We start from the raw sequence: 21,555 nt of genomic DNA on the forward strand, positions 1-21,555 counted from the left end.
TATTTTACATTTAATATTTTATTGAGGATGATGTCATAGCAGCCGTGCATCGGCGCTTGAAATTTTGGATATGTTGCATTATTTTACATTTAATATTTTATTGAGGATGATGTCATAGCAGCCGTGCATCGGCGCTTGAAATTTTGAATATGTTGCATTATTTTACATTTAATATTTCATTGAGGATGATGTCATAGCAGTCGTGCATTGACGCTTGAAATTTTGGATATGTTGCATTATTTTACATTTAATATTTCATTGAGGATGATGTCATAGCAGCCGTGCATCGGTGCTTGAAATTTTGAATATGTTGCATTATTTTACATTTAATATTTCATTGAGGATGATGTCATAGCAGTCGTACATTGACGCTTGAAATTTTGGATATGTTGCATTATTTTACATTTAATATTTTATTGAGGATGATGTCATAGCAGCCGTGCATCGGCGCTTGAAATTTTGGATATGTTGCATTATTTTACATTTAATATTTTATTGAGGATGATGTCATAGCAGCCGTGCATCGGCGCTTGAAATTTTGAATATGTTGCATTATTTTACATTTAATATTTCATTGAGGATGATGTCATAGCAGTCGTGCATTGACGCTTGAAATTTTGGATATGTTGCATTATTTTACATTTAATATTTCATTGAGGATGATGTCATAGCAGCCGTGCATCGGCGCTTTGATTGGTTAAAAATAATTTTGTGTCAGCAATAATCCCCACCCCATTGCTTTGTATCAATAAAAACTTGTAATAATGATTTAGTATTGTATCAATCACTCGATTGAAAAGGTTCTTTTAAAATGTACTCCGCCAGCATGAATTATTACGTTCCAGTACAAGAGAGCAATGTTTTGTACAAGAAGAAATGTGACAAGTAAGTTTCAATATTATCTGTTAAATGAATTTTTCAATAAACAACTTTTTTTTTGTTGTTAAATAATTATTTTCAATAAAATTTTTATAGCATTCATCGTGCGGCTCGTATACTTGGAAGAAGATACGTCTTAACCCCAACATCATACAAATATTTGGAAATAGGAATCAGCGTCGGAATAATATCCTATGTGGAATTGGCTCTCGGTGATAATCGAGGCAATCAAATAATATTACCCATTGAAACATGGAAATCTCTAATGCGGAAACGAGCAGACGTTGAGCAGCTAACTGAAACTCCGCTATGGATTAGTGATCTGACACTCGAAGCGGTTAACATGTATACTTCAAAAATTATAAAAATTACTTCATCTGATAATTCTTTGTACATGAAACCATCAACGTTACTACATTTATTCGATTTCGACAAATGTATTGATCATATGTATTCCTGGCTGTGTGAGAATACTCATAGTGTTAATGAAAAATTTAAACAATTTGTAAATATTTTACAATGTGATAATATCCGCGATGTGAGCAATGCCGCAAAGGCGATACGTGATAGTAATATGTTTAATAGCGAATCACTTATAGATTGTGAATTGATAACTTGTGCTATAAATGAAATTATTTATAATGCTTGCAACAAATAAATTATTTTACTGTTAAACTGTGTGTTTAATTATTTCTTTCCCGCCCCTGTTCTATATGTATATGAATAGTATGTATATGAATAGTATGATGTGCACATGCATTATCAGCAAAACTCTTCAAAAAATGATGAGTTAGATGATACTCCAGTTAGAACAGAGAGATGAAGAGAGATGTAGAATTAAAATCAAGAGGGGAGCAATATTATAATATGTGTCCCATCATAAAGTTTCTGATAGTCTTGAATGTAAAATGGTTAGAGAAGTTGTGATGGATAGAGAAGATGTGGTGGATGATGATGATGTGGTGAATGATGATGAGATGATAGTGATTGATGATATATCAAACGTTGATAATATATCAGACGTTGAAATGGAGCGTGAAAAGGCATTAAGATATAAAGTTGAGCCAGTAACTTCGGTAGTGAAGTTGTTAAAAAATCGTGAAATTGGTCAACAAAGTCCTAATGCAAAATCGTTGCATCACATTTTACGAGATCGTGAAAAGGAAACATTGAATGCCTGTTCTTGCAAGCATTCGTGTTTTATGACATATCCCCTATATTGTTCTCCAAAAAAAGCGCAAGCTTCATCATGGCGTTTTTTGGAAGATGTTCCATTGGGTGGACTAATATTTACGCGTCCAATAAATCTGACGTCAAAAGGCTGAGATTATCATGTAAGTTATAAATTAAATTAAATTAAATATAAATCAAATTATCTATTAATTATAAATTCTTAATAACATTTTCTGTTATGCAGGAGTTCCCGCCCAGCAGTCCCCGCCGCTTCTCGCAGCCACCATCGCGCTGCAGTAAATTTTATATACTTTTTTACATTTTATATTATATTTTATATTTTATATTATATTTTATATTATATTTTATATTTTATATATTATTATTATATTTTCATTCTTATATTTTTACACACACACACACACACACAAAATTGTATGATTGCACACACACACACATAGTTATATAATAAAAATTATTTTAAATATTAAAAATATATAGTTTATTTTAGATTAGATCTTCTCCCCTTCCTCATCTTAAAAATATTAATTTAAAAAAAAATATTATTAAAAAAAAAGTCTCTCTCGCGTCCGCCTCTCGCGCTCTCGTTCGCTGCATCAGCTCTCGCGCTCTCCATCGCCGCATCGTCTCGCAACATCTCTCTCTCTCGCTCTTGTGATATCTCTCTCGCGTGCACCTCGCGCTCTCCTTCGCGTCATCTCGCTACCTCTCATCATCTCGCGCTATCTCTCTCACTCTTGCATATACACCTCGCTGCAACACCTCGCGCTCTCAATCGCCGCATCATCTCGCTACCGCTATCTCTCTTTCGCGAACGTCTCTCTCGCGACATCTCTCTCTCTCGCGTTCGCCTCGCGCTATCCTTCACATTCCTCTCTCCCCGCGGACCCCTTACCCAAAAAGTTTCATGCGGTCTTTCGCGGATTCCCCTCTCCCCGCAGACCCCTCACCAACAAAGCTTCATGCGGTCTTTCGCGGACGCCTCCCCCACCCCGCGGACCCCTCGCGGACCCGTCACCTAAATCGCGGACGCTTCCCCCTACCGCGGACCCCTCGCGGATTCTAACCTCGCGGACGCCTCCCCCTCCCCGCGGACCCCTCGCGGACCCATCACCTAAATCGCAGACGCTTCCCCCTCCCCGCGGCCACCCTCGCGGACCCTAACCTCGCGGACGCCTCCCCCTCCCCGCGGACCCCTCGCGGACCAGGTACCAAAATCGCGGACGCTTCCCCCTCCCCGCGGACGCCACCCCCTCCCCGCGTGACGTCATTCCCACACCCGCGTGACATCATTCCCCCTCCCCGCGTGACGTCATCCCCCCTCCACGCGTGACGTCATCCCCCCTACCCGCGTGACGTCATTCCCCCGCCCCGCGTGACGTCATTCCCCCGCGCCGTGGGTTCCCCTCGCCCCTCACACACCCCCTCATTGCCACTGAGTTAGAACCGGCCTAGTATTACTACTTATACACCATTCGCGAGATGAAAATTGCTCTAAGTCCTCACGATAACAAGCGGTATATCATACCTGAAACCACTGATACATTACCATGGGGACATTATAAAATACCTTTGTAAATAATATTTGTTGTAAAATATGTATATTTTGTATAAATATGTATATTATATGTATATTTGTATTTATAAAATTATTAGATAAATATATTGTAAAATAAACAGTGTACAAATATTTTAAATAAATGTTTATAATAAATTATTTTTATGAAACCATGAGTTGTGAGATTTATCCAGTCCCAACCATTTCACATAAACATCATCGCCTTTTTTCCGCAAAACCTTTTCCACGAGATATACATCGGGATTTGCAACATGATGTAACTCGTACTCGTAGAATCCTCCGGCGACGGAATTGCCGCGCAAATCTTCAAGTATATATATCGCAGGATTAGTTGTCTGCACTTTGATAATTTTAAATATTTCGGTAGTCCAATTTGGTGTAAAACCTTTTTCGAAGACGGTCTTGAATTTACTCACGCGTACCTGACAGCCTACTTTGAATCTTGCCGGAGCAGCAATTTTTATGTTACTGTATACCATATTTAAAAGTTTTTCGGCAATCTCTGGAGTAACATCGATAGGTTTCATGCCGATAGTGCGATGTTTTCGCGCATTGTACTCTGCAACGAGTCGGGACAGCGCGTCGATCCACTTGTAATTGCCATTAAGTGTAAACATTTTCCACATATTGTTCTTTAAAGTACGATTAAATCGTTCCACTACTGAGGCTTTCATAACAGAATACGTCGAGTAATAATTGATGTTGTGTTTTTTTACGAGTTTCTGCACATTTGCATTGTAAAATTCTTTTCCTCTATCGGTTTGTATGTTTCTCGGACATCTCATGCTATCTCGAATTATCTCGGCGATAGCGTCAGCTGTTTCGCGTCCGCTCTTATTCTTGAGCGGTACGGCCCATGCATACTTGCTCAACACATCGATGACGGTGAGTATGTAATTGTATCCTTTGTTGACTCTTGCATAAGGACGCATCTCGACCACGTCAGCTTGCCACAGGTCGTCGTATCCACGTACTATGACGCGTCTACGCGGAAAATTTCTTCTCGCTGGAGCGTGTAATTCCTCCACGAGTAGCTGCTTTTCAGAGGTGTTTGATCGAGGCATATTTGTAATAATGTGATATAATTTTCACGTACAGTTCTTTATGTATCTTTTGATGTAGTCTGCGTTACAGCCATTTTATCCAGCGTTAATAATAGCGCCTGCATATTCCTTTCAAGCCTGATTATTTTTTTCTCAATTTCTTTCTGTTGATCTCTCAAAAGCCTGACACTCGCTTCGACATATCGTTTGTTGGCTGCATCATTATCATCTTCCGGTTGCGCTACACGTCGTATCTTGCGCGATAGCCGGAGGCTGTTAGACACAGAGTGTTATCGCGCACGTAATTTCTTAGTAATCCATTCCATTGATAATATGAATTATTATTCGACGTTCCAAGTGATCATCCAAATTTATTAATCGACATTTCGATACCACTAATATTGACAGACTGACTCGTATCGTGGATGTATAACTTATTTTATAATAATACCAGCTTCGTAAAGTTCCTCGATAATCGACAATATTTCATTGTCGTCGGGGTTGTTGCCGGCTTGACGTGAAGCTTCGAGCAATCGCAGACGATCTACCAACTCGTTGGGATCATTCCAATGCACGTAATCAATCTTATTATTGTTTAAGGTCATAGCACGCGGTATACCTTTTCCAGATTTTTTATCAGAGAATAATGGTGCGATTATATATTTATATTTGTATCCCTTGTTACCTAATACTGGATGATTCACATTACCATTTCGTCTGTGCGCATTTGTTCTTATTAATATACTTTTGTAGTTCTGCAAGTCATTTGCAGTATATATTTCATCGTCGGGAATTCTCTTGAAAACCAACTCGTAAAGACCTGCTGTTCCAACGTATTTTGATCCATCGATAATTATATTATCATTTTTATCCACATCGAAATTTTTATTACCGAGCATCATTCCTTTGTCGATAAATTTAACACCGTATACATAATCCATCTTGGAATTTTTATCTTGACTCAATATAGCTGCCACATATTTTTGAGCATGTGGACCCAGGTGATTTCGCAATGAATTTTGACCCTCAGATGTTTGTAATGAATGTTGAATTGATGTCACAAGCGATTCAGGTGAAGTCTCGAAAATTTCCTCGATAGACGTCTTATCATGCAATAATTGCCTTGATTGTACATCTTGTATCGGAGTAGAAGTAGTTGCATCCAATAATTGTTGCATTCGCCTGCTTTTGATTCGCTTTGGAGTAGAAGTTATACCGCTCAATGATATATTTGATCGCTTTGTTTTAAACTCTTTTTTCTCTCCGAGCATACTCAATGGTTCAATCTTTTCTTCACCAGACTCAACACCGACTGTATTTTCAACAAGCTGTTTCAGAGGTTCAGAGATTGGTTTAAAATGCCTCTCCAATGCATCGTCCTCATCCATTTTACCAGTTTTCAAGAAACGATATTTTTTACGGATTGAATCGCTCGTTTTCGCAATCTCTCTCACAATCTTTTCACGATCGTTATTCATCATGTTGCAATTTAGACGTTGCTTAATCAATGCATCGAAAGCGACTAATTGCTTTGCGGTATTGCAAATTCATTAAATCCTTTTCTGTATCGTCCATTAGTCAGCGGACTGTCCTTGTCAATCGCTGCGAATCCATATTTATGTTGCCAACATTTCTGACAAAATGCGCGAAAATTATCGTAAGACATATCTGTATTTACGTGATCGTTGTACACATGTTTCAAGTTTGTCCCATCTTGTTTAAATAAAATTAATAAGTTTGCATTGTCACGTACAAGATGCTTGGGTATCTTGGCATACGTTTGACAAAGATAGAAACAGTCGACGCTCGAGTGTCGCCCCATTGCAAAGTACTCTCTTATCGTATCTTGCTTGTCGCATGCCACGTCATCAAAGATAAAAATGGAATTCAGAAGCGCCTCACTCGGTGGAATGACATCGCTATTATTAGAGAATGTAAAATAATCAATTTCTTCTATCGGTGATAGCAAATTTTCCAAATATCGATATTTCGGTTGTTGAAGCGATTTCGTGTATACGTACACGTTCTCGAAGCAAACGCCGTGCGGGCTTTCTATCAAACTAATCAACGCGTTAGTTTTACCACAATTCGAAGGACCGCAAATGATTCCGCGTATAGTATTCGGCAGTATGTTTCCATGTCTGCGTATTTCTTTATCCGACATCAACCGTGTTTTATCGTCGAAATTTGTAACTTTGATTATCGTCGATTGCTGAACGAACCGCATGTTTTCTCTCGAATGAATGAATGAGTCATGGAGAGCCTATTTATAGCTGCGCGGAACCATGAATCGCTCAGTATCGAAAAAATGTTTGTTCTGCTAACAAGTGCTTCCGATATTCACGGTTTAAGCGCCGAACAGCTGCAATTTGTGCCAAAAGCATTTTTATTGCGATATGAAAATCACATCCACTACACTACTGTGGGACAAGCTTCCGGAACACATAAAGGCGGATCCAGAGATTCAGACCTGTCGTCGATGTTTCAAACATTACAATCGACCGTGGCAGCAAACGCACATCGACGGTCCAGCGCCGATGATAAAGGATTGCAGCGAATGTCAACGAAAATAGGTAGTGGTCTCTTTAATCGCGCGATAAACGCGCTTCCGATCGAATTACATATTCCCGGCTATCAGTTTTGCGGTCCGGGGACTCCTTTGGAAAAGCGATTGGCTAGAAGTGATCGAGGTATTAATCCATTGCATATTCTCAAAGCAACGCCCTCAGAGAACGACACGTTACTGATAATATATTCGCTGCGAAAGCGCGAAAACGTATTACTGCGAGAGATTCGACTCTTGGTGAAAGAGCACCCGCTACGACTGTTTGGGCAGCTATGAAAGCAAAGACAAAATTCGGTATGGGGATGAAGGTGCACAAATCTTTGAAAAAGAAGAAGAAACGAATACTGCCTGTGGCGAAGCGTGGTGGTATCTTGCCAATTTTACCATTGTTGGGAGTTCTCGGTTCGTTGGCCGGTGGAGCAGCTGGAGTCGCAAAGGCTGTGAATGATAGCAAGGCTGCGCAACGTCAGCTTGAAGAAATGCAACGTCATAATCGCGCTATGGAAGGTCGTGGAGTTTATCTCGCTCCATACAAGCGTGGACAGGGATTCTCAACTAAGAAAAAAAAAACGTCAAAAGACAGAAACGCTAAAAATGCCTGTGGGTGTAACAACTAATGTACAATTAGAACAACTGGCAAGACGTATGCGTATACCATTCTTTAGAGGTGTTTTCATGCGCAATAATACCGCAATTTACCGATAAACAGTGTGCGACAAAATGAGAGCGGTATCATCAATTTGGACGACGTTGATGGTCCCGGTACTCATTGGGTAGCATATGTAAAGAGGGGAAATCGATCAATATATTTCGATAGTTTTGATAATCTACGACCACCCAAAGAATTGGTGCAATATTTAAATGTTACGAAAATGGAATACAATCACACATCCTATCAAAATTATAATCAGAATAATTGTGGACAAGTGTGTTTACGATTTCTTCAAACGGCTGATATAAATCCATCATCACGATTCAGTTTGACAACATGTCGCTAACACTAACGTTGACTGGCAAAAGTAGCGTTCTCGCTGTAAGCTACATTCCAGCTATAGATTTATCGATTGGTGATTATGAGCTCGGTTTAACAGATTTTGAAACTTATCATACGATACCGAATGTAAATTCTAAGAATAATAAATTTTACTTTGATAACGATGACAAGGAAATTACGATACCCGAAGGATCATACGAAATACAAGCTATAGATGAGTATCTGAGACGTGCAATTTCACAATATCCCTCCAATAAAGAGCAGAATGAAGTTGCAATAGCGCTTCGCGCCAATCATAATACTCTAAAGAGCGAAATCAAATGCATCTATAGAATAAACTTTAATAAACTATACAATATAGGATCGCTGTTGGGATTCTCGCCGAATCGTATATTGCAACCTCACAAATGGCATGATTCGGATTTACCTATAAATATTATTAGCGTGAATATTATCCGTATATAATGTAGCGTCACCACTGGTGCGTACAGTAATGACAAGCGCGTACACACGATACATGAATTTTCACCGAGCGTGCCGCCAGGATAGAAGATATCGGAAACGCCTGCACAGATCATTTATCTCCCGATCGTCGTACGGAGCATTACTGATCTAACGATACGCATTGTTGATCAAGAAGGACGATTGTTGGATTTTCGAGGAGAGGAAGTTACTGTAAGATTGCACATACGGCGTCGACAAAATTAGCGTGTGATGCTCGTGCTAAATGATACGGAGCACGTGAGAGACAATAATTTTACGAGTGACATTACGAGGGACAATACTTTTGCGAGAGCAGCTGCGGCAGTGAGCGACAATAATCAGAGATCTCGTTACACTAAAAAGAAACTCAGCGCATTGAATCGCGAATTTTTAAAATCATTGGGATTCATCGTACGAAAAGATGATTGATATTTTGAATATTGGTGGTGAACCAGTCTTTGATGATCGTATCGTCAAGGTTGAGACACATACATACAATCCATATGCTGACACATCGCTTGGACATACCCACGAGATACGGATACCTATACACCACCAGGATTTGTACACGTTGCCGTGCGAAAACTTTTTGTATGTTGAGGGAAAGATGAGGACATCTAAAATAGATGCAAATGAAACGATGATATTAACAAATAATTGTGTTGCGTTCATGTTTGATGAAATTCGATATGAACTCAATGGTGTGGAGATTGATCGCAACAGAAACGTTGGAATAACTTCAACGATGAAAAATTGTGTGAAAAATGTTTTTTTAACAACCGAGAGAAGTAAAATCTTGAAGAATGCTGGATGGGATATGACACATAATGGGTCATGTAACGAAATTTGTATGTTCAACTTTTGCGTGCCGCTCAACATCCTATTGGGATTTTGTGAAGATTACAAGCGAGTTGTGATTAATGCTCGCCACGAATTAATTTTGATACGTTCGCGCAACGACAACAATTGTCTGTATGGACCTGCTGAAGCTGCTATTGAATTACTCAAGATACAATGGCGTATGCCTCATGTACTATTGAATGAGGTCAATAAACTGTCCTTGCTACGAGCATTGGAAAGCGGGCAATTCTTAAACATGAGTTTTCGCGCTTGGGATCTATACGAATTTCCTCTGCTACATAGTACAACCAAGCATTCATGGACTGTGAAAACTGCTTCTTAGCTGGAAAAACCGCGATATGTGATCTTTGCACTGCAGACTGGTAGAAAAAATATTATGACAAAAGATATTACTGTATTCGATCATTGTAAATTAACCAACGTAAAGCTCTATCTAAACTCGGAATCTTATCCCTACGATGATTTAAATTTAGATTTTGAAAAAAATAGATTCGCCCTCTTGTTTGATATGTATTCTCGTTTTCGCAAATCTTATTACGGGTGTGATATTGAGAATGTACTAACTATCGCGAAATTTCTACATTGCGGTCCTCTCGCAGTTATTGATTGTTCGCGGCAAAATGATTCTGTCAAAAATTCTACCTTGGACGTGAGAATAGAGTTTGAATGTAAGGAAGATGTACCGGCAAATACTACAGCCTATTGTCTCATCTTGCATGATCGTGTTGTCGAATATTGTCCGTTGTCCAACGTAGTTCGTAAAATTACTTAATCAGCAATTATCCCCTCCTCCGATGTAATATAAATGATTGAGATTTTTAACAATCGACATCAGTCGTCAACATTCTTGCAACAAAATGGTTGTACCGACGTTTGTGGATCTGCAAGGATTTATTCTCAATAAACGATTTATCATGGATCGATTTATCATTATGAAGGAAGCGGCGATTCTGAGAAGAGGATTCATTGTTTCACATTATTTTTTCGCATGCCCCGTACCATGGGGTGTGCTCATAAAATCGGAGAGACGTCAAGCCTCATGGTTGACTCGAAATCATCATGGATTGCAATGGGAAGATGGAAACGTTCCATACAGCATGGCTCAGCGTTTGATTACAACAGCTATCGCTGGTATGATACAAGAAGAAGAAGAATCATCCTCTCTTGTGTACGTAAAAGGTCATGAAAAGCTAGAATGGTTGACCGATATAATGGACGATGCGAGAAACGGTTTCATTATTGAGACCTTGGATGCAAACTATGAAGATATTCCTACCTTAAACAACTTAGATATTACCTATAGCCTACGTTGCGATAAACATGTAAAAAATTGCGTTTTAGAAAATGTTTTTAAAATATTTAATTGGTGGTCAAATCATCGCAATGATTCGCCACACCCTTTTTTTGAATTAATTAATATTGAAATATTATCTTTGTTCGCTCATTTTCCTCATACGCATACAAGTATTATATGTCCACACGTGCTCGTATTAATTTCAGCATGTGACAGCATTCTTATGTTATAATTTTTTTAAATGTTGACGATTGAGGTTTGAATGTGGTTGATTGATGTTCGATCGAGGTTCGAAGGTGGTTCGAAGGTGGTTGATCGAGGTACGAACGTGGTTCGAATGTGGTTGATCGAGGTACGAACATGGTTCGAAAGTGGTTCGAAGGTGGTTGATCGATGTATGTACGTGGTTCGATTGATGTTCGATCGAGGTTGATTGATGTTAGATCGAGGTTCGAAGGTGGTTCGAAGGTGGTTGATTAATGTTTGATCGAGGTTCGAAGGTGGTTCGAAGGTGATTGATCGAGGTACGAACGTGGTTCGAATGTGGTTCGAAGGTGGTTGATCGTGGTTCGAATGTGGTTCGAAAGTGGTTTGAAGGTGGTTGATCGTGGTTCGAAAGTGGTTCGAAGGTGGTTGATTGATGTTCGATCGAGGTTCGAATATGGTTGATCGATGTTCGAACGTGGTTTGAAAGTGGTTCGAAAGTGGTTTGAAGGTGGTTGATCGATGTTTGAACGTGGTTCGATCGAGGTTCGATTGTGGTTCGAACGTGGTTCTATTGACGTTCGATTGTGGTTTCAATTTTAAATATTATTCATATGCTTATTCTCATTATGGAATCTTTGTCTCGGACTATCTGTTTTCTTATCTCATGTACTGAGTAAGCGTTCAAGCTATTATGTCATACATCTCCTACTTTTCCTACCGAGAGCGGGTCTGTCTCCGCGATGTTCGTCATAAAGTTTTTAGCGTTTGTGCTGTTAAGTATAGTAAAGTTAAATTGTAAAAATAGTGAAAAAAAATGACGAAGGTTTCTGCGCCGTACGCTCCCCGAAATAGTAAGTAGTACAATTTATTTAAAACTATTGTACAGAATATTGCAATATGTTTAGATATATATATTATAACCGATAACTTTTAATTAATTATAATTATCGTTATTTTCGCGGAAAGTCCTTCGGCACGATCTCTCGGAGCATTCGGGCCTTCGAGCGTGCGGGTTAAATCATTAAATTCTATATAACCGGAATGGGCGCCAGGCACGGGGAGCCGTGCCGCTACTCACCGGGACTCCGCGACGCGGTAGCCGCGTCCGTCTCGAATCCGGCACGCCCGATCCAATACCCGCCAAGAGATCGCGACGCTTACGGGCGCGGCAGCTCGACCGACAGCAGGGGTTCGGTTTGCGACAGCGAAAGAAGGAGAATAACGGGGCGACTTTGATGAGTTTTCATGAGTATATTTACGTAAACAAAAGAAAGTAATAAATAAGAAAGCGTATTAAAGACATAGTACGAATAAAAACCAGAACAATATGAATTCAATATATGGTATTAAGACAAACGGACATTCGGTCGACAGAGGAGACCGTTGAATATAATTTGACAGAATACTGTTATCCGAGTCACATCGGAATATTCGCATACGGATGTCGTATTAGAAATATGCGTAAGTCGCTCGCGCCGCCCGGAATTCGATACTATAAAACGTACGGTCGCACGCCGGGACATCAACGTACACGCGCCGCGCACGTGATCCGCTCCGTCGTTGCTAGCCGCGTGAGTATCGAATCCGGGACTTCTCGCTCGCGCCGATTACAATCGAACGGAGGGTCAGGTCCTTTTCGTATACCGCCCTTCGTTCATTATATGACAAACAAGTAACAAAATACCCGCGCTAAATACGACTTTACGAGCTCACCGATCTTACGAATTATACACGACAGCTAACGAGAAACATGTAATCGCGATACACAATATGTTGAGAAAAGAGAGAGAGAGAGAGAGAGAGAGAGAGAGAGAGAGAGAGAGAGAGAGAGAGAGAGAGAGAGTGAGAGAGGAAGAGAAGGGGAATGCGTGTGCAATGAACTCCGGTTTGCGGGTACCGAAAATAAGGGAATAATTGCGCTTTTCGCGCTTTCGTAAGTTGCGCGGCTCCGCGCGGCGCCGCCGGTGCGCCAATCGCCACCGCGCGCCGTAGCGCGCTTTCCCGCGCTCGAAATACCGTCGCTGTTAGAATCGTCGTTAAAACACAAACAAACGATGATAACAAACGGTTTTGTCCTCCGACTCTCGAGAGGGTTCCATATCGCCACGTAACGAAATCAAAAGTTCGTTGATTTCGTTTCGGAACCTTCTCGAAGGTCAGCGGGATAAAGCCGTTTGCCCGTCGAACAATCACTCTCTTGTCTTGAGGCCTTCTGTGCGGATCGATAACGAGCGTTCTCTCAAAAAGTACTTTGTACCGCGCTTTTTCACGGGCAATACTCTTTTATCGTTGTTGCACTTCTTGCAACTGCGCTCCGAGTCGGCGCGACCTCAGTTCGTCGCGCAAAACCTCTCTAAATTACATTTGGTAAATATAGTGCTGTTTATTTTGTGTAAAATCAAGTCTTCGATTTTTTTTGTGTCGTCAGTCTGTGTGCATACCTGACTTTATCGTGTGCGCGCGTTACCGCTGTGACTACTCTTTAAAGATTCCGAACATCTTTTGGTCCTTCGAGCCGGATATTTTCGCGCTTCCGACGCAGCCAGCATTCGTGTACGTAGTCGTCAGCGGTGGGTATGGACAACGACGATATGGAGCAGATGGTCGATGACCAGCACGAGATCTACGGGCGTATATCGCGGACCCTCGACAACCTTCGGAAGATCGGGTCGGCCAAGTTGTCCGTAGACAGCGTTCACGCTGCTATACGCCTCCTGGACGAGAAGTGGAGCGCGTTCACCGAACAGCACAAGCAGCTTCGTACAGACTTTTGGAAGGAGCTGAAAAAACATGCGTATCAGACGGAGGATTTCTTCAGTCTCGTGGAGGTCGCGTATATACAGCAGCGCACCGACCTTGGCGAGATGGAGCGGAGACTTACCGCACCGACGGAGATAGTACCTGCCGAAAGGGTGCGAGACATTACATCGTCGCGCAAACCACTGCCGCGGATGCAGCTTCCTCAGTTCTCCGGCAAGTTTGAAGACTGGCCGTCTTTCCGCGACCTCTTCCGATCAATGGTGATTGAGGAGCCCTCCTTGTCAAAGGTCGATCAGCTTCAATACCTAAAGACCAGTGTGAAAGGTGACGCCGAACATTTGATCAAAAACCTACCTACCACGGAGGACAATTTCGAGCGCGCCTGGGACATGCTGAGCTCCCACTTTGAAAACAAGCGGCTCTTGGTAAGATCATACCTTAATGCCTTCACGTCGCTGCAACGTATGAAGACGCCCTCAGCCGCTGGACTCCGCCGGATCTTCCACTGCGTCCTCACGACCGTCGGAGCTTTGGAGGGCATCGATAGGCCGATCAGCAACTGCACCGACCTCTTCGTGCACCTGGTGGTGGGACTCCTGGACAGCGAGACCAGGCGCGAGTGGGAGAGCTCGCTCGGGAAGTCACCCGAGCCCCCCTCGTACGACACGCTCCTCGAGTTCTTGCAGGAGCAGCTGATGACGCAGGACGTCCTCCTAGCAGTCGAAGCAGAGGCGCCTAGCAAGCCGTCCAAGCCGGAAAGGTCTAGCCGCTCAGCTCGTGCCAACCATGTCGGAAGCAAGGGGCCAGACTCGAATCGCAGCTGCCCCCTGTGCAAGAAAGAACACTTTATCGCATACTGCGATACCTATAAGAGGAAGACGGCTCAGGAGAGACGAGAACTAGTGGGGACTCACCAGCGTTGCTGGAACTGCCTCGGACGACATCTTTTGAGTGCCTGCTCGTCGACTAAGGTGTGTAGCAAGTGCTCGGGTCGGCACCACACGACCTTGCACGAGTCGTTCGCCGTCGCCGCTTTGACAGCCAGTGAACCCAGTGCATCCGCGACAGTGAATGTGGCCGAACGTCCTCCCGCTGAGTGCGGACCGGTGTTGCTCGCGACCGCCCGCGTCCTAGTGGATGACCGCGCCGGAACCCGTCACGTAGTGCGCGCGCTAGTCGACACCGGGGCCGAGACGTCGCTGATCGCCGAGTCCTTGGCGCAGCGACTCCGCTTGCCGCGAACTCCGTCTTCGGTGGCCATCTTCGGGGTGGGTGGCGTCCAGTCGGGTGTCTCCCGCGGTCGAGTCGCGCTCTCCGTGGCCTCTCGCGACGGACAATTCGCGCTCGCCGTCTCAGCGCTCGTGTTGCCGCGTCTCGCCGTGTACAGCGGCCCGTCGGAAGGCAGGGCGCGTTCTTGGCCTCACCTCGACGGCCTCAACCTCGCGGATCCTGATTTTCGCCGCCAAGACCCCGTGGAACTGCTTCTCGGTGCCGACGTGTATTTGGACCTAGCTTTACCGGACCTGCTCCGCGGATCACCGCGCGAGCCGGGTGCCCAGCTGACTCGCTTCGGCTGGGTGTTGATCGGCTCCGTTGGGGTCGCCCACGCCGCGACTACCGTGTCGTCGGTGCAGTGCTCAGCCGTCGACGAACTCAGTGACTTAGTGCGCCGCTTCTGGGAAGCCGAAGAGCCTCCACGCGCCCCATTACCGCTGACCGCCGATGAAACTGAGTGCGAGGAACACTTCTCGCGTACGTACGATAGACTGACCGATGGACGCTACCAGGTGCGCCTACCTGTGCGCCAAGAGCTGCCCGATCTGACCTCCACTCGCCGCGCCGCGTCACGTCTCCTGGAGGTCATGTCGCGTCGGTTCTCTCGCGACCATGATTTCGGTGACAAATATCGCGCCTTCATGAGCGACTACGCCGCGCTCGGACACATGTCGCCGGTCACCGATTCACCGTTGGCTCCCAGGACACCGCTCTGCTACCTGCCGCATCACGGTGTTCTACGAGGCTCCGGGTCCGAGGCCAAGATTCGCGTGGTCTTCAACGGGTCATCGCGCACCAGGGCCGGTGCGTCACTCAACGCCTCACTTCACGTTGGACCGAACCTGCTGCCGGCGCTGTCAGATGTCCTTACACGTTGGCGCCACTTCCGCTACGTCTTCGCCGCCGATGTGGAGAAGATGTACCGGCAAATCGCGGTACATCCTGCGGACCGCGATCTCCAGCGTATCCTGTGGGGAGAAGAGCAGACATCAGAATATCGCCTCAACACCGTGACGTATGGGCTAGCTAGCGCGCCGTATCTCGCTATACGTGTGTTGCATCAACTCGCGGAGGACGAGAGGGAGAGGTTTCCGCTCGCGGCCGACGCGATCAGACAACACGTATACATGGACGACGTCCTTACCGGAGCGGACAACGTGGTGACAGGTCACCAATTGGCAGAGCAGATGTCAGCGTTTTGCATGGCGGGCGGCTTCCTTCTGCGAAAGTGGGCCGCAAACCATGAAGCGCTCCTGAAGGACGTTCCCCTCGAGCACCGTTTGCAGAACACCACCGGCGCTCAGATGCCGTCGATCGAGCATTCCGTCCTTGGGCTGCGCTGGAATCCGACGAGCGACGACTTTGCGCTCGCTATCCAGCGGGCTCCACACATCACGCCCACGAAGAGGTCGATCCTGTCGCAAACGGCGCGTCTCTTCGACCCGCTGGGTTGGTTGGCTCCCATCATAATACGAGCCAAACTTTTGGTGCAAACTGCGTGGATCCAGCACCTCGACTGGGACGCTCCGCTAGCCGAGAAGGAAGCCGCCGCATGGACCCAACTGGAGGAGGAGCTGCCGCTGCTGGAAAGGGTCCGACAGCCGCGCTGGTTTGGCTGCAAAAACCACAGGGGCACTCTGCAGCTCCATGGGTTCGCAGACGCCTCGGAGCTCGCCTATGCCGCCGTCATCTACTTGCGGGCCGGCGACGACGTCCCTGTCAGCCTGGTCGCCGCTCGGACGAAGGTCGCGCCGCTGAAGCGAGTCTCGCTCCCCCGCTTGGAGCTCTGCGCCGCAGCCCTACTAGCCAAACTGGCCGAGCACTATCGTAGCCTCCTGGATCTGCCACCTTCGGAAGTACACCTGTGGTCAGACTCCACGGTCACGCTCAGCTGGGTGCGCGGCCATCCTGCAAGGTGGAGTACATACGTGGCAAACCGAGTCAGTGAGATTCAGAGGATCAACCCAGACGCCACCTGGCGCCACGTACCTGGTCGGGAGAATCCAGCCGACTGCGCTTCTCGGGGAGTCTCGCCGAGTGAACTTCTGGATCATCCGCTGTGGTGGCATGGTCCGTGCTACCTCCGGGAGCCTCAAACGACCTGGCCGACGGATCTTAGGCTCATCGACGATGAGGACCAGCCGGAGCGACGTCTGCCTCGATGCCTCGCGGCCGCCCAGGAACGTGAACCTGACGAGCTCTTGCGATTCTCGAGCCTTCGCCGCCTGCTTCGCGTGTCGGCGTGGCTATGGCGTTGGCGAAGACATCGGCTATGCGCAGCAAACCAAGAACCCGCACCAGCGCCCCTTGCTGCTGAAGAGCTGGAGGCGGCCCTCGCTCGCTGGATCCGAGTGGTCCAACGTATGGCTTTCCAGTCGGAGCTGGTGGACCTACGTGCAGGAAGACCGCTGCCGGGTCGCAGCCCACTTCGCAAATTGAACCCGATGATGGACGCTGAGGGCATTCTGCGGGTTGGAGGACGCCTGAAACACTCGCTCCTCGACGAGGACCAACGTCACCCTATGCTACTACCTTCGGAGTCTCACCTGACTTACCTGGTGCTAGATGCCTGTCACCGACGTACGCTGCACGGAGGGGTCCAAGCCACCTTGGCGAACGTCCGGCAGCGCTTTTGGATCCCGAGGGGCCGTCAGTTGGTGCGTCATCACATCCACCGATGTCCTCCATGCGTGCGATGGCGGGCGGCGACCATGCAGCCTATGATGGGGAACCTGCCGAGGGAGCGTGTCACCCCGAGCCGGCCGTTCCAGTTCACCGGCGTGGACTTTGCTGGACCTGTCTGGCTTCGAACCTCGAGAGGCCGCGGGCACAAGGCCTACAAAGGCTTCCTCGTAGTATTCGTTTGTTTCAGCTCCCGCGCTGTGCACTTGGAGGTCGCCAGCGATTACTCCGCCGACGCCTTCCTGGCAGCATTCCGTAGGTTCGTGTCGCGCCGTGGACTGTGCACTATCGTGCACAGTGACTGCGGCACGAACTTCGTAGGCGCAGACAGGCAGCTACGGGAGCTCTTCAGGGCAGCCGGCCGCGAGGCTCTCACAATCATCGGGCGCCTCGCCGACGAGGGAATCCAGTGGTCCTTTAACCCACCTTCAGCACCCCACTTCGGCGGCCTTTGAGAAGCGGCCGTGAAAACCGTGAAGCACCACCTGCGCCGGACAATCGGCGAATCGAAGCTCACCTTCGAGGAGCTCACTACGCTCCTTGCCGAGGTCGAAGCTTGCCTTAATTCAAGGCCGCTCCAGGCCTTGTCCGACGATCCCGAGGACCTCGGCGTCCTCACCCCGGGGCACTTCCTGGTGAGTGGCCCCCTGCTCGCCATCCCGGAACCGTCATTGGTGAATGTGGGGCCCAACCGACTGAGCCGATGGCGTCTGCTGCAACAGATGCGCGACCACCTGTGGCAGCGTTGGGCCAGGGAGTATCTCCAGGCACTGACCCCTCGGCCAAAGTGGTGGGTCAACCGCGGAGCCATCCATGAGGGACAGCTCTGCCTGGTGAAAGGGGAGAGCACGCCGCCGTGCCGCTGGCCGCTCGCGCGAATTACTCGGCTGCACACCGGAGACGATGGCCGCGTCCGCATTGTCAAGGTCCGGACCTCCGTCGGCGAACTGACGCGCCCGGTCGTCAAGATCGTGCCACTCTCGCCGATGACCTCCGCGGATACGAAGCCGTCGACATAGAGCACGCGTCTCCTCCGCGTCGATCGTGCCTTCCGCGTGTACATAGATCTGTAAATAAAAATGTACATAGTTCCTGTTCCGTAGAATTAAATTGGCGATATTACTATCGTTTTACGCGTACTTACGTGTCCTCTGTCAAAGTCTCCATCTCCGAACATCTTTCGTCGAACAATTCTCACTTCTCGCGGCGCGTTGCACATGGGGATCCTAACCGCAATCTGTCAACGCGCGATTGCCCACGACGCACGCACCCCCATCGGCGATTGTGTCAACGCGTCGATCAATCAGAGCCAATAATCGATTGGAGTCGATAAAGTCGATCGTCGTGCGTGGCGCGACGAGGCGGGCGGGATGTTGAGAAGAGAGAGAGAGAGAGAGAGAGAGAGAGAGAGAGAGAGAGAGAGAGAGAGAGAGAGAGAGAGAGAGAGAGAGAGTGAGAGAGGAAGAGAAGGGGAATGCGTGTGCAATGAACTCCGGTTTGCGGGTACCGAAAATAAGGGAATAATTGCGCTATTCGCGCTTTCGTAAGTTGCGCGGCTCCGCGCGGCGCCGTCGGTGCGCCAATCGCCACCGCGCGCCGTAGCGCGCTTTCCCGCGCTCGAAATACCGTCGCTGTTAGAATCGTCGTTAAAACACAAACAAACGATGATAACAAACGGTTTTGTCCTCCGACTCTCGAGAGGGTTCCATATCGCCACGTAACGAAATCAAAAGTTCGTTGATTTCGTTTCGGAACCTTCTCGAAGGTCAGCGGGATAAAGCCGTTTGCCCGTCGAACAATCACTCTCTTGTCTTGAGGCCTTCTGTGCGGATCGATAACGAGCGTTCTCTCAAAAAGTACTTTGTACCGCGCTTTTTCACGGGCAATACTCTTTTATCGTTGTTGCACTTCTTGCAACTGCGCTCCGCGTCGGCGCGACCTCAGTTCGTCGCGCAAAACCTCTGTAAATTACATTTTGTAAATATAGTGCTGTTTATTTTGTGTAAAATCAAGTCTTCGATTTTTTTTGTGTCGTCAGTCTGTGTGCATACCTGACTTTATCGTGTGCGCGCGTTACCGCTGTGACTACTCTTTAAAGATTCCGAACACAATATGAATCGGACAAATTTTTCTATCGCAGAGCTCGGACTGTGGGCTCGCCGAAAAGAGAGAGATTTTCGCGGAATAAGGGGTTCGAGCGAGTCGTCACTCCGGTGGCCGTCACAAAAGGCATCCCGAGAATCTATGACGTGGCGTCAGCCGCCATTTCGGCAACTATTTCGGCAACTACTTCGACTAGGCTCTATTTCGCCGGTGCGACTCGCTCGAACAATCTACCTTCTGAATGGGTCGGGGATGGCGACGACGTCTCACCAGCTTCGTCCTCTGCGACGTCACTCTCGCTTTGATCTCTATTTGCGCGTTTCTTTCTCGTCGACAGGACCTCTGCTCACTCGCGCGTCTTGCCCGACAGTGACGAGCGGAAGTCTCGCCGGAGACACGCTGGCGCCGTATCGCCGAACTAGGCCGCTCGGGGCGCTCCCGTAATCAGGGCCGTGAGGCGGCCCGGAGGATCCCCGCGGTCGTTGTGGCGGCTCTTCGCTTCCGCGCTCTTTTTCTTTCCGGGGTCGTTCCTCCATTCCCGTAGGATACGGGCGGGAAAATCTTGCGGCAGCTTACGGGAAGCCCGATTCCGGCCGCCTCGGACACCGGATGTCGTCCGCCGCGAGTCCTCAATCGATCGTGGATCGCATCCGGGTCCGGGCGCCGGGCATGCCATCGGGTCCCTTGCCGTAACTCCGTGGCGGGGCTCCTGCGCACTTCTCGCGCGGAGTGGCCTTCCCCTTTTCCTCAGCTCTCGATCCCTAGGGAAGAGTAGATGGATATCAATTTTACGCGGCATCTACTGTCCCGAAAAGTATTTACGGTCATGATAGTTTAATAGCGGTCTCACCGAGCGTGTTCCGTAAGGCGTGGCCTCCCCTCGTCCTGTTTCTTTCCTTTTGCCGTTTTTCCTCCGGATGAGATGTCGTCGCTTCTCCCTCGACCTTCGCTAATTTCGCTAATAGCTGCCGCAGCAATCGCAACAGCTACGGCAGCACGCAATCGAAACGCGCAGCGGCGGAATCGCGTCCGATTCCGCGCTCGAATCGCTCTCTCTCTTTCTTATTTTAGAGAGAGCAGAGGTCCCAAAATCACCCCCCCGGTCGGGTCTCGCGACCCTTGTGACGGACAATTTCACCAAATGAAAACTGTCACGTCACAACTCCCCCTTCCCAGGAGAGGACCGGGCGGTCTTCATCGACGACACCTGTCGCCTCCCCCTGACCCTGGGGAAAGTACTTACTCCAAAACTAGACTCGAATTCGGGCGCTCCGGCGACCCATCGGGAATCTCTCTCTATCGAGCCTCCCTTCAAGCAAAACAAAGTACCACAAAAAATTTCAAACAAACGAATAAAATAAAAAAAAACAACCGAGAGGGTGTAAGAACATGCCATTCGCTCGCACGCAAGGACCAGGAGTGTACGCCAGGGAAGGACGGCGGGGAAAGTGAATCCATCACAATTAAGCCGAAGAGACCTCTATCCTCTTTATTTCTCTGGTACAGGAAATGTCCCAGTCGGAGAGATCGTAACGGCAGCTAGTTGAGTTAAAGAGTGGCGGGAGTCAATCTCGGCGCGGTCGACGCTGTCCTAAGTGGCCTCGGTCGGCGTGGTAGGGCCCGAGGTCTCGCCAC

The 21,555-nt window shown here is 47.2% G+C and overlaps 1 protein-coding gene across 1 annotated transcript; it reads left to right on the forward strand.

The window, feature by feature from the left end:
* The first annotated feature begins 13,676 nt into the window (after positions 1–13,676).
* On the forward strand, positions 13,677–18,272 carry LOC145942151 (uncharacterized). Its single transcript, XM_083048626.1, has one exon. It carries the CDS (start codon positions 13,677–13,679, stop codon positions 18,270–18,272), a length of 4,596 nt encoding a protein of 1,531 aa, XP_082904752.1.
* The last annotated feature ends 3,283 nt before the right edge of the window (positions 18,273–21,555 follow it).

The sequence above is a fragment of the Prenolepis imparis genome, unplaced genomic scaffold, assembly GCF_030444845.1.
Source record: "Prenolepis imparis isolate NDT839.2.m4 unplaced genomic scaffold, iyPreImpa1.0 SCAF_10, whole genome shotgun sequence".
NCBI lineage: Eukaryota > Metazoa > Arthropoda > Insecta > Hymenoptera > Formicidae > Prenolepis > Prenolepis imparis.

What these genes read in the sequence shown, in the direction of transcription:
- LOC145942151 (XM_083048626.1), top strand. Translation starts at nt 13,677, where the DNA reads ATGGACAACGACGATATGGAGCAGATGGTCGATGACCAGCACGAGATC.